The sequence below is a fragment of the Pocillopora damicornis genome, chromosome 6 (assembly GCF_964200805.1).
Source record: "Pocillopora damicornis chromosome 6, jaPocDami1.2, whole genome shotgun sequence".
NCBI lineage: Eukaryota > Metazoa > Cnidaria > Anthozoa > Scleractinia > Pocilloporidae > Pocillopora > Pocillopora damicornis.
The window spans coordinates 17,364,808-17,375,642 of NC_142675.1; the positions used below are offsets into that span (position 1 = coordinate 17,364,808).

Below are 10,835 nucleotides of genomic sequence, written 5' to 3' on the forward strand. Positions count from 1 at the left end.
CTTTAAGAAAAGCGCTCATATCAGCTCTAGTTCTTGGTGTTTCAATTGTTAAGAAAATTCAGATGTTCATGCTTACGACTCTAGCTTGGGTATCTGGCTTTTAATCGAGAAATTACGCTTCTTGAATTCTAGTCGACTATGATAATAATAGTTATAATAAGAATGTTACTGATATACTGCGTACTCATCAGGTGCTGTTGCTGACTTTCAGCTCATAACGTCCCACAAATTCGGAAACCTAGTAGTAGCGTTAATCTCTGGTTGATGTCCGTTTATACTGAGAGAGCGGTTATGTCCCACAGAAAGACTTAGTCAAGACAGTGGGTGAGAAGGCAATCTTTTGACAAATTCTTTGAAAATTCCTTAAGATACGGTCATTTGGGATTGATAAATTGTGGCATTTAAAACAAACCTAATTCGTAAACCCTTGGTTGTCATTCCTCTTTGGCATATACTAGAACAGTAAATGTCATTATCGAGGCGGAAGTGACGAGAATAGCTTCTACATATTTCAAGTGAGCGACAACGCAATGACGTATCACAATAATTTTAAAATGTTTGACTTCAAAAATATCTACCTTTCGTTCATAAAATTAGCTGACTCCACTCTTCTTTAGTAGAGCCCTGTTTGATCGAGTGCTGCAAATCAAAACCAAAGTTTGTCACAACAGCCAATCAGGAGAATGGAAAATATCACAATGAGTTTATGAGAAGTCAATCACAAGATATGTCAGCGGTCTTAAGGCGATTTCTCAGAAAAAGAATTATCGAGCTATTTCGTTAAACTTTCCTTAAATGTTCCCTACCAATGTCTTTTTTGAAAAATACAATAAAAAAGATAGGTTACAATGCTCGTTTAGGAGATATGATAAGCCTATCTTACCTCATTTATGCCTGTACTGGAAATAATTACACGCGTCTTTTCATCGGTTCATGGTATATTTTTTTAGTAGCTGGAAACAAGGGTTTGTAAAGTAACACTTAAATAAAACTTGATAGATAAAAAGTCTCGAGCGTATGGAAAAATTTGGTATATAATTTGCGGAAAATCACGCGGGAATGTCTTGTGAACCTTAATATAGGAATCACTTTCGTTACAAAAGTTCGAGCTGTTCTAACTTACACAGAACTATTTAAATACTGCCTGGATCTTAGTTCGCACTGATAGTCATATTAATAAACGAAAGCATCATTTTGACATCGATGAAGACATCATATTGTCCTGCATTCGAACATCCGTCTTCGGCGGAAGCTACGCCTGTTATTACAAATCGTCCATCGATCCCTGGACAAACTAGAGGCGCACCCCTCTCGACATTACAACCTCGGGTTTTCCCTCGGGTGAAGTTTGCACATACTTCATACTCGGAGAGTTTTCCACTGTATGATGCATTACAGTCTTGAAATGGGGCTATTTCAACTTGGGCTTCGTTCAACACATCTGTGAAATTCCCGTCCTTTTTGGCAGACTGCCAACTGGTCACGTAACACGAAGAATTTACGTTAACGTTTGCATCGTCTTCCGGAAGACAGATAGGAAGAACTCGCTTGTGAAGGACAGCTTCTCGCTTCATTTTCAGCACTGTGACATGATGTTTTGCACTGGTGTAAATTTCTTTGACTTTAATACTTTCTTCGTATCCCTCGATGACTGTTCGGTCATGTTCACCGAGCCGGACCATCCAGTTATCGGCATTGTGGCTTGTGTTCAAACAAGTTGCCGAAGTCAGAATCCAGTGCCGGTCGATCAAAGAGCCGCTACACGCATGCCTATCTTTGAATAGCAGCTCAACCTGCCACGGCCAGGAGTTGGAACGAGCCTCGTTATGGCTGAGAGCAGGAGAACTTTCCGAGGATAGGAAGCGGGTGCCACATTTCGGATGACCTAAACAGAATGAATAAAATAATCAAAATTCATCGGAGAATCGCCACCATCAAAATAACTGTCTGAAATAAAGAAGTTAACAGTCTTTTCAGTGCATTTATTGAATTGGCCGTGCCCTTAAAATTTCGCTAGTTTTCTTTCAGATTTCAAATGTGAATTTTTTTAAAAACAGGGTACATCTGTACAAAGGAAAGTTAAGCAAGTGTACGTGACAGTTCTAGGCAATAATGGGTAACAGCAAAACATTACTCACTAGGTAAACCTTAAGACCAAACTTAACCTGCCAGACACAGTAAGAGCTGGACGATAGCGGATCCAAAAGGCAACCAAAGCCGTTGAGATACTTATTCTCTTTTCACTTAGTATATACTTTTTCCATCAGTTAAAACTAAACCAAAGCTACACCAGTGGCTGATCAGGACAAATTAAAATCACTGAAAGGCGGAAAAAACAACCAAACAAGGCCACGATTTGATTTGTTTTGCTACTCAGTGATTTGTTGCCATCGGGTAACACGTATTCTCATCGACCAATCAAAGAGCGAAGCAAAAATGCACTATGCTGGGTTAATCTACACGACTCACCGTATAGGGTAGCCGTGTAGCCGTACCTATTTTCTTTTCACTCAGTGTATACTTTTCCATCAGTTAATTGTCATTAACACTAAACCAAAGCTATACCAATGGCTAATCAGAACAAAGAAAAATAACTGAAAGGCGAAAAAGACAACCAAACAAGGCTACGATTTGTTTTTGTTTTGCTTCTCAGCGATTTGTTGCCATCGGGTAACACGTATTCTCATCGACCAATCACAAAGCGAAGAAAAAATGCACTATGTCGGCTTATTCTACACGACTTACCGTATAGGGTACCCTCAATGAATGGCAGCATGTAGCGCACATCTAAATACACGCCATATTTATTAGCTCGGGCGCAGCCTTCACCCCAGCTTACAACGCCCGTCAGTACGAAACGGCCATCCTCATTTTGACAAGCCAACGGTCCTCCGCTATCACCACCACACGAGTCTTTACCACCGTTTTGGAAACCAGCGCAAAGATAACGTTCGTGTATAGCACCATTGTAAGAAATATTGCTGTTACAGACTTCTTTAGATACGAGGTTCACCTCCACTTCTCGAAGAACATCTGAATACTCAGTAGCATTTTCTTCTTGCCTTCCCCATCCGGTGGCAAAACAGGATTTTCCTGTTGGAAAGGTAGTGTCCATATCAGGCAGACATATTGAATGTACTCGGCTGTGGAACACCGCTGGTCGCTTGAGCTTGACGAGGGCGATGTCGTAATCGCCGGGTCCGTAAGAAAGGTTTAATCCCGGATGTATCGTGACGTGTTCAATTTCGATCCTTTCCTCGTAGCCTTCGAATTTTGTCTCGTTATGCTCCCCAACCCTAACATGCCACCAGTCTACTTGTGGAAAAAAATAAAAGCAATGGCCTGAGGTCACAACCCACGAAGGATCAATCAGCGAGCCGCCACAATAGTGAGAAGTACCATTTACGAGAAGATCAACTTGCCACGGCCAAGTGTTGGGGCGAGCTTCTAGGCCTCCTACGATTCGGGAGGAAGGGGAAGGAACTGGACGAACGCCACAAGAGGGATATCCTAGGAAATGGTGGAGTAACGAGACAGAGAAGATTAGAACGTACATGAAAATCCTTTTAAGGGACCTTCTTTACATTTGTGTATGGAGGAATCAAATGCCAAGTCTTTGACCCAACCATGTGTAAAACGTTTAACATGCTTTTTTCGTCCTTCTCATCATCGTCATCAACAAAACCACAATTACAATTTCAAGAAGAGTATCCTGAAATAATTCCCTGGAACTTACAGCGACCACATTCAAATTAGCCATCAAACCAATGTTTTCTTTCTTCTTAGAATATTTTACATTTGTTTTAACCAGCACCATATGCGCTTGTACCATATCACACGACCCCTCAAGCATGTAATGCCTTCATTCTCATCGCGTTGAAATAAAGGATCTTACTTACTTACTTACATACTTACTTACCGTGTAGAGTACTTTCAATGAATGGCAACATATAGCGTACATCTAAATACACGCCATATTTATCAGCTCTAGCGCAGCCTTCTCCCCACGAAACGATCCCGCTTAAAGTAAAACTTCCATCGTCCTTTGGACAAGCCAGTGGCCCTCCACTGTCACCCACGCACGAGTCTTTACCACCAGCTTCAACACCTGCGCAAAAATAACGCTCGTGTATGATCCCATCATAAGAGATGTTGCTGTTACAGACTTCTTTAGATACGAGGTTCACCTCTACTTCTCGAAGAACATCTGAATACTCAGTTGCATTCTCGTCCTGCTTTCCCCATCCGGTAGCAAAACAGGATTTACCAGTTGGTAAACTAGTTTCCATGTCGGGAAGACAAATGGCATGTACCAGCTTATGGAAAACCGCCGGTCGCTTGAGTTTGACGATCGCAATATCGTAATCGCCAGGATGTTTTGCATCGCCAATAATGAATCCGGGATGGACTACTATGTTTTCAATATCAATCATTTCCTCGTATCCTTCGAATTTAGTTTCGTTGTGTTCGCCAACCCTGACCTGCCATTGATCTGGTTTAGTGTACACATAGAAACAGTGAGCTGAAGTCACAACCCATAAAGGATCGATTAGAGAGCCTCCACAGTAGTGAGAAGTACCATTGACCAGAAAATCGACCTGCCACGGCCAGGAGTTGGGGCGAGCTTCGCGTCCACCAACAATACGAGACATTAAGGAAGGAAATGGCCGAATACCGCATTGTGGGTAACCTGGAACGAGAATTGTAAGAGTTTGGATAAATATGTGTATCATGTCAGAGGACCATATTTCAATTTATTCCCAGGACGATTCATAATACTTGGCCGTCAAGGACATGAAAATCTATTGAGTAGCGGGTGATGTCTTGTTGAGGAAACTGAAACAAACAGATAGGATAAAATAGTGTTCCGAGTGAAGTGGCTAAGATTGGATACGTACGTGTTCTATTACTGTTCATATTCGTTGATAAGATCGGAAGAGTTATTAAACTCACATCCCACAGTTTTACAAAAACACTCTTTAAGTTTTTTTGATGTCCACCAAGTGTTGTTATTAATGTAAACACTCGATTGCGGACACGTTGACACCTAAAAGGTATGACCCATCAACGATGAGACCCAATGGCTTTATGGGGTTTTTTTTGCACAGTTACATAATCAGTAATTTACTATTTCCATTATTTAAGGAAAAAGTTTGTTTACGACAATTCCTTTCTGTCAGGAAAGCTGGGTGGCTTTTAGCAGCTAATTGTAGTTGTCATGGACATGTGTACCCAGAAAGCCGTAAAAAAAGCTGTAAAATAGGGAAGCGATCAACTTCGCACGTTTACAATCTCCGATACTGGTATCTCAACATATAGCTTAGTTGTTATGATTGTTAATTTAGTAGTAGTAATTTTAAGTTATTTCTATATCAAGTAAAAGTAAGTTATTATTTTATATCATTAGTCTTTCATATTATATATACACATTGTAAATTAATTCTGAAAAGCCCCTTGGGAAGAATTAAATAAAGTATGTATGTATGTATGTATGTATGTATGTATGTATGTATGTATGTATGTATGTATGTATGTATGTATGTATGTATGTATGTATGTATGTATGTATGTATGTATGTATGTAAAGCCACCGGGTCTCATCGTTCATTGATAACGCCTTTTAGCCGTCGTTTTTACAATCGAGAGTGTATTTTATTACCATCTAATTTAGTGCATACCATATATGGTGCTTTCAATAAAGGGGAGAAATCTGCGGACATCAGCGTAAACCCCATATTTTTGCGGTCTCGCACATCCGACACCCCAAGTCACCACACCAGCCAGCACCCACTTTCCTGCCCCATCTTGACATACCAGGGGCCCTCCACTATCTCCTTGACAAGCGTCTTTTCCACCTTCAGGATATCCTGCGCACATGTAACGCTCCTTAATGTAACCGTTATAAGAGTCCTCTTTGTTGCACTCCTCAAAAGAAACTAAGGGCACTTCGTTCTCTCGAAGAATATCGGAAAAATTTCCATTTTCTCGGGTGTGACCCCAACCTGTCAAGAAGCACATTCGGCCAACCTCGTCGCTGATAGTCGAGTCTTCTTTGGGCAGACACACCGGACCGACTCGACTGTAGAACGTGACTGGTCTCTTCAGACGGTAAAGAGCGAAGTCGTAGTCTCCAGCGCTGACCATCGTCGGGCGGTTGTGTTTAAATCCCGGATGTATGTAGAACCTGTCTACTTCGATAATCTCCTCGTAGCCCTCGAGAACCTTGCTGTTGTGCTCTCCAATACGTATTTCCTTTAGTGCCGATGAGTAAATTTCATCCACACAGTGAGCGGCTGTAATTATCCACTGAGGGTGAATGATGGAGCCCCCGCACCAGTGCTTAGTCCCATTCTCCAGTATTTCAACTTGCCACGGCCACGAGTTTGGCTTAGCGATGTTGCCGCCGACAACTCGCTTTTGGCGAGAATGATGAATTTCGTCTTGTCGGCGACTTCCACATTTTGGAAAATCTATGCAAAGAAAGAAGTTGTCACTGAGTTACAACAGAGAGAAAACTTGCAGAGATAGATAAAATCGTGTTTTTTGTATGACGACGCACCGTCAAATTTCTAACGAAGCATTGATATACAAATGCAAATAAATTTTCCCATAGGATTGATCTGGCCGGGTTTATTTCTAATGCTTAATGTTTCCTTGAACCTGTACTGTTGACTACTGCCTTGCTAGAGCACTATTGCCACCATCTAAGTTATTTTAGTACCTGCTGGGAACTCTCATATCCGGTGATTAGCTCCTCCACTCCCAAGATCTCATTAGCAATTCTCCTAACTATCTGTGATACATTTCTTATGATGAAAGTACAGAGAATTTGATATTGACTTATGATCCCCCAATTGATATGATTCTATCTTCTCATCACTTGTCATCCTGATATTGTATTGTTGTTGTAAGGAAAATGTGTCTAAATCAAAGCAGAAGCAGAAGTTATCGCCGAATTTTAACGTCTGCTTCTGAAAAAGACATTCTTCTCTTCAACTCAGTTATATTAAATCACTGCTCACCTCGCATACAGCCATAAACTTCTGTTCGAAGAGCGATAGCATCATTCCATTCCGTGGGCTTAATGCGTAAAAAACGCGCCATTTGAAGCTCTTCTAGTTGGGTGGTTTTGACCTCATGTCTGCTTTCACTGCCATCAAAGACCTGAATAGTATATGAACATTACAGTATAGTTAATGTTATTTGTGTCATGACAAATGCTGGGGGTACTCTGCTTTTCTCGATTATAAAGGGATATCAAAAGAAAAATTGGTATACGTCACTCCAAGAGATCAAACCAGGGCCCAGACCCAGTTGTTCAAAGCTCCGATAATACTATCCAACGGTTAAATCGACATCCGGCGGATAAGTGATCATGTTCACAAAGCGCACTGGACTGTCCACAAGGCTTCTACAACCTTTGAACAACCGGGAACAGATGTAACCCGATTTTTTGTCCCATTTCAGCTGAAACTACGCAGATTGACATGGTAGGGCGATCAGTCCCTATTCCAATCCCTAACAAAATCGCCCCTTTCCAATGACCAAAAAAACAACTACAAAGACAAAAAAACAACGAAAAATTGAGAACCACCGATAGACAGCCGTATTTAGTACTTCGCATAAGAAGTACCTCTGATATATCATCCCAGAGTTTGCCATCCTTGCTAAATGATAACGAATACTTTGATACCCAGAAGTCATTTGTAGGATGACCCTGGATAGCGACCGCTGATACGTTAGCTTCGTTTTCGAAATCAATCTGCAGAAATTGATTGGCGTCTTGAATAAGCGGCATCCACGCTCCGTTACCATGGAGACGTGCTTGTGCGGGATCATGGACACTGTCGCGAATTGATGAGGCGGTTATGGCAGCTTCCTGAATCCAGAAAGTTTGCATGCCAAGTGAACTGTTACAGGTTGATCCTATGGTGGAAAACAAAAGGTTGTTTCAGTCGCCTTAACAAGAAACAGGGAAATTCTCGAAAACTAATGGCTTCCCTCCACTTCCCGCTCGAACTGAAAGAATATTATCTGCCAAAAAAGATAAACAGAATGTGAGAAGGTAAATTTTGAACTCTTTCAGGAAACAAAGAAAGATATTAGTTGTGTTGTCATGATGATCGTGTAACAAAGTGAAATCTGAGAGCACCCTAAGAGGAAATCAAGCCCAGAGCTTTTGACACTCTAAATCCGAATGTCTGAAGCTTTAATCCGCACGAAGAGGATCCCAATGAGGTGATGACTATTACGACTAACAGTTAAAATTTTGGCCATTTTACGCCAACGGTTAACTCAAAAATGACACAAAATGACACCCTGTAGCAAGGAAACATTTTCACGGGTAACTTTCTTCACGGCTAACGGTTAAAATTTGGAGTTTTTTACGCCTAACGGCTAAATGCTCAAGCCGTTTTACGGCTGACTGTTAATCTCACCGGAACCCTCCGCGAATCCCTTGTTCTTGTCGCACTCTCGAAGCAGCTTCTAGAATCTCCCTTTCATCGACATTCATGCGTATTTTTACCTTCCTTATTATTGTATCTTCTCTATAACGTGTTCATTTCCTCGACAGCTTTATTTGCTTTAAACCATTATCACTACGCATTTGTCAAAATCAACAGATATTACAGTTCGAAACCTAATCTCGTTTCCTCATCAGCGCAAACGGACATTACATCTAAAATTAGGTTCTTATAGCTGTGTTTGTTTCTTTTGTGAATTGAAAGGAGGTGCACTTCGCAGCAGCTGGTCATTCATAATTGCATGAGAAGTCTTTAGAAAGAAACTATTGTAAATTGCCAGCTGAGACATTGGCGTGGTATAATACCGCTTGTTCGTATACGAAAGCTTGTGTGGCCTTAAACAGAAAGATCTTATTGTAAGAGTTTACAGATGTCAACATCGAGGTATAAATCAGGTCAAGTGGAGTGGCCGCATCCCTCCACCGGCTTTGCATTACCATGTAAATGAGTTCTAGGTAAAAGAAAAGTTTACAATTCATGTGTAACATTGCTCGAATAATGCAAACAAACCCCGTAATAAGAAAATCAAGTAAGCGTAACAACGATTCCAAATACAGCAAATATGAAGAAACGATCCAGGTGGATAAAGTGTTTTCTTTTAATATTATGAGCCTCTGGTTCCCTCTCTTCTGTACTCCCTTCGACGGATATTGTGATGTCACGGTAAAAAATCCCTAACAACAAGTTTCTTTAAAATTGTTATTTTCATATATTATCTTTATCTGTCGACGGTAAGAGACAAGATGAATATGAAACCTCATAAGTATTATTACTCAACAACCAGCTGAAGCAAACCAGCACAGCACTTTGCTCCGTACTGTCTGCAAAAAGGAGATATTTCGTACAAGTTTCGAAAAGCAGAAGCTAATCAACCAATGAACGTATGCATGTAGTGATCTATTTTGGTGTCGAGTCTCAAACAGCAAACAGTGATATTAATCTGGTTTGTAACTTATACTTATGGAGAATATTAAAGTCCAAATTAAACTTCTGCGAGGTAACGAAAGCATTGCAGCTTTTTTTGTCCCAAAAAGATTCCAAAGTTCTTTCCTATTAGCATTTGTCAAATTAACGTTGATAACCCTGATTTCAGCTTTAATTGTCGACCGTCGACCTTTTGTTTCACAACAAGTGACAGTCATGGAAGCCGCATTAGAGAGCAAAAAGGCGAAGATTGAAGGAAAACATTCAACGTAAGAAATCTTACCCAACGTTTCTTCTGGGAACAAAATGCTGGCCTCTCCAAATGTTGCGGCATCTAATAAAGTATATGAGAGAATTCATACATAAACTGACGAAGGGATCTCGCGTTAATTGTTGCATTTAATTTTGTTAACGCAAATTTCGCATGGCGTATCTTCGTCCGATTCAATTGCTGACGGCTCTTGATGTCGACTTTCATTATTTGCAGATCTTCCCGTGAAATTAAGAAACGCCTTTGCATAAGGAGGCTAAAGATATTCCCTGATCGAGTAAATGAAAACAGGAGATATATACCCGTAGACTAATCATTGCTAAGGGTTATTTGATGGTTCGAAATGAAGGTAGAAGATCCAGGCAGCTCTGATGTTTGAGTCCTAATTGATATGGGATATACGACCCCCAGAAACGTCTTAAGTTCTTTTTGAATCCAGTTGCCTCATTAAGCTTACATATACATGAAAGTTTTAGGCATTAATGCCACACTGAGTTAACACTGAATCAAAAATCAATCGGTTAGAACTAGAACACCCATCGCGAACTTGAAAGAAGCTATTCAAGAATACTCACCGCTTAAAAACAAGCACAGGAGAGTAACAATCCACATCACTTATCCCAATTTGCGCTCAAATCTTGTGATCTTTCACAGCTTTAAGTGTAAATATGTAAACATATGGCCACTGACTTCAGTGTGTCAACTTTGCCAAGATCAAAATTCAAATGAAAGTGGAATAAAATTTAAACCAATGAACAGGAACGATGATGATCGAGAATTTGTTTATTCATATTAAAACGTGGTGACCTAGGTTACAATTGAAATTGAAATTGAACTCCAGGTACTTGAACTCGACCAAGAATTTGTCAAGATAATGAAGATTATGCTAATGTCGTTGTATTAGTCTTCCGTTTTCAGTTGATTTTATGAATTAAGAACATTGTTGAAATTTCAAAATTTACGCGGTGTTCCTAATTGTAATTGCATTGCAAGAAGACGGAAAAGCAATTTAATTTTGCGCCTAAAGAAAGCACTTCTTGTTTCTTTTCAGTTTTTGGATAGTTCGATTTTCGTCTAGTAACTGGAACAGTATCGAAGTGTTTTAGCGAGTCCAT

The 10,835-nt window shown here is 40.3% G+C and overlaps 1 protein-coding gene across 1 annotated transcript; it reads right to left on the reverse strand.

Moving 5' to 3' along the window:
* Positions 1-400: 400 nt before the first annotated feature.
* Positions 401-10,546, reverse strand: LOC113682071 (transmembrane protease serine 9). The gene is made up of 8 exons (XM_089209292.1): positions 10,296-10,546; positions 9,733-9,783; positions 7,634-7,926; positions 7,023-7,164; positions 5,679-6,470; positions 3,920-4,690; positions 2,746-3,510; positions 401-1,885 (listed from the first exon to the last, which is right to left on the reverse strand). The coding sequence occupies exons 1-8, from the start codon at positions 10,330-10,332 to the stop codon at positions 1,152-1,154; spliced, it is 3,585 nt and encodes a 1,194-aa protein (XP_089065418.1). The 5' UTR covers positions 10,333-10,546; the 3' UTR covers positions 401-1,151.
* Positions 10,547-10,835: the final 289 nt, after the last annotated feature.

Coding starts and splice junctions, on each gene's coding strand:
- LOC113682071 (XM_089209292.1), bottom strand. CDS start 10,332: ATGTGGATTGTTACTCTCCTGTGCTTGTTTTTAAGCG. Junction 9,784..10,295: donor CCTGTGCTTGTTTTTAAGCG/GTGAGTATTCTT, acceptor ATACTTTATTAG/ATGCCGCAACATTTGGAGAG. Junction 1,886..2,745: donor CATTGAGGGTACCCTATACG/GTAAGTCGTGTA, acceptor CATTCTGTTTAG/GTCATCCGAAATGTGGCACC.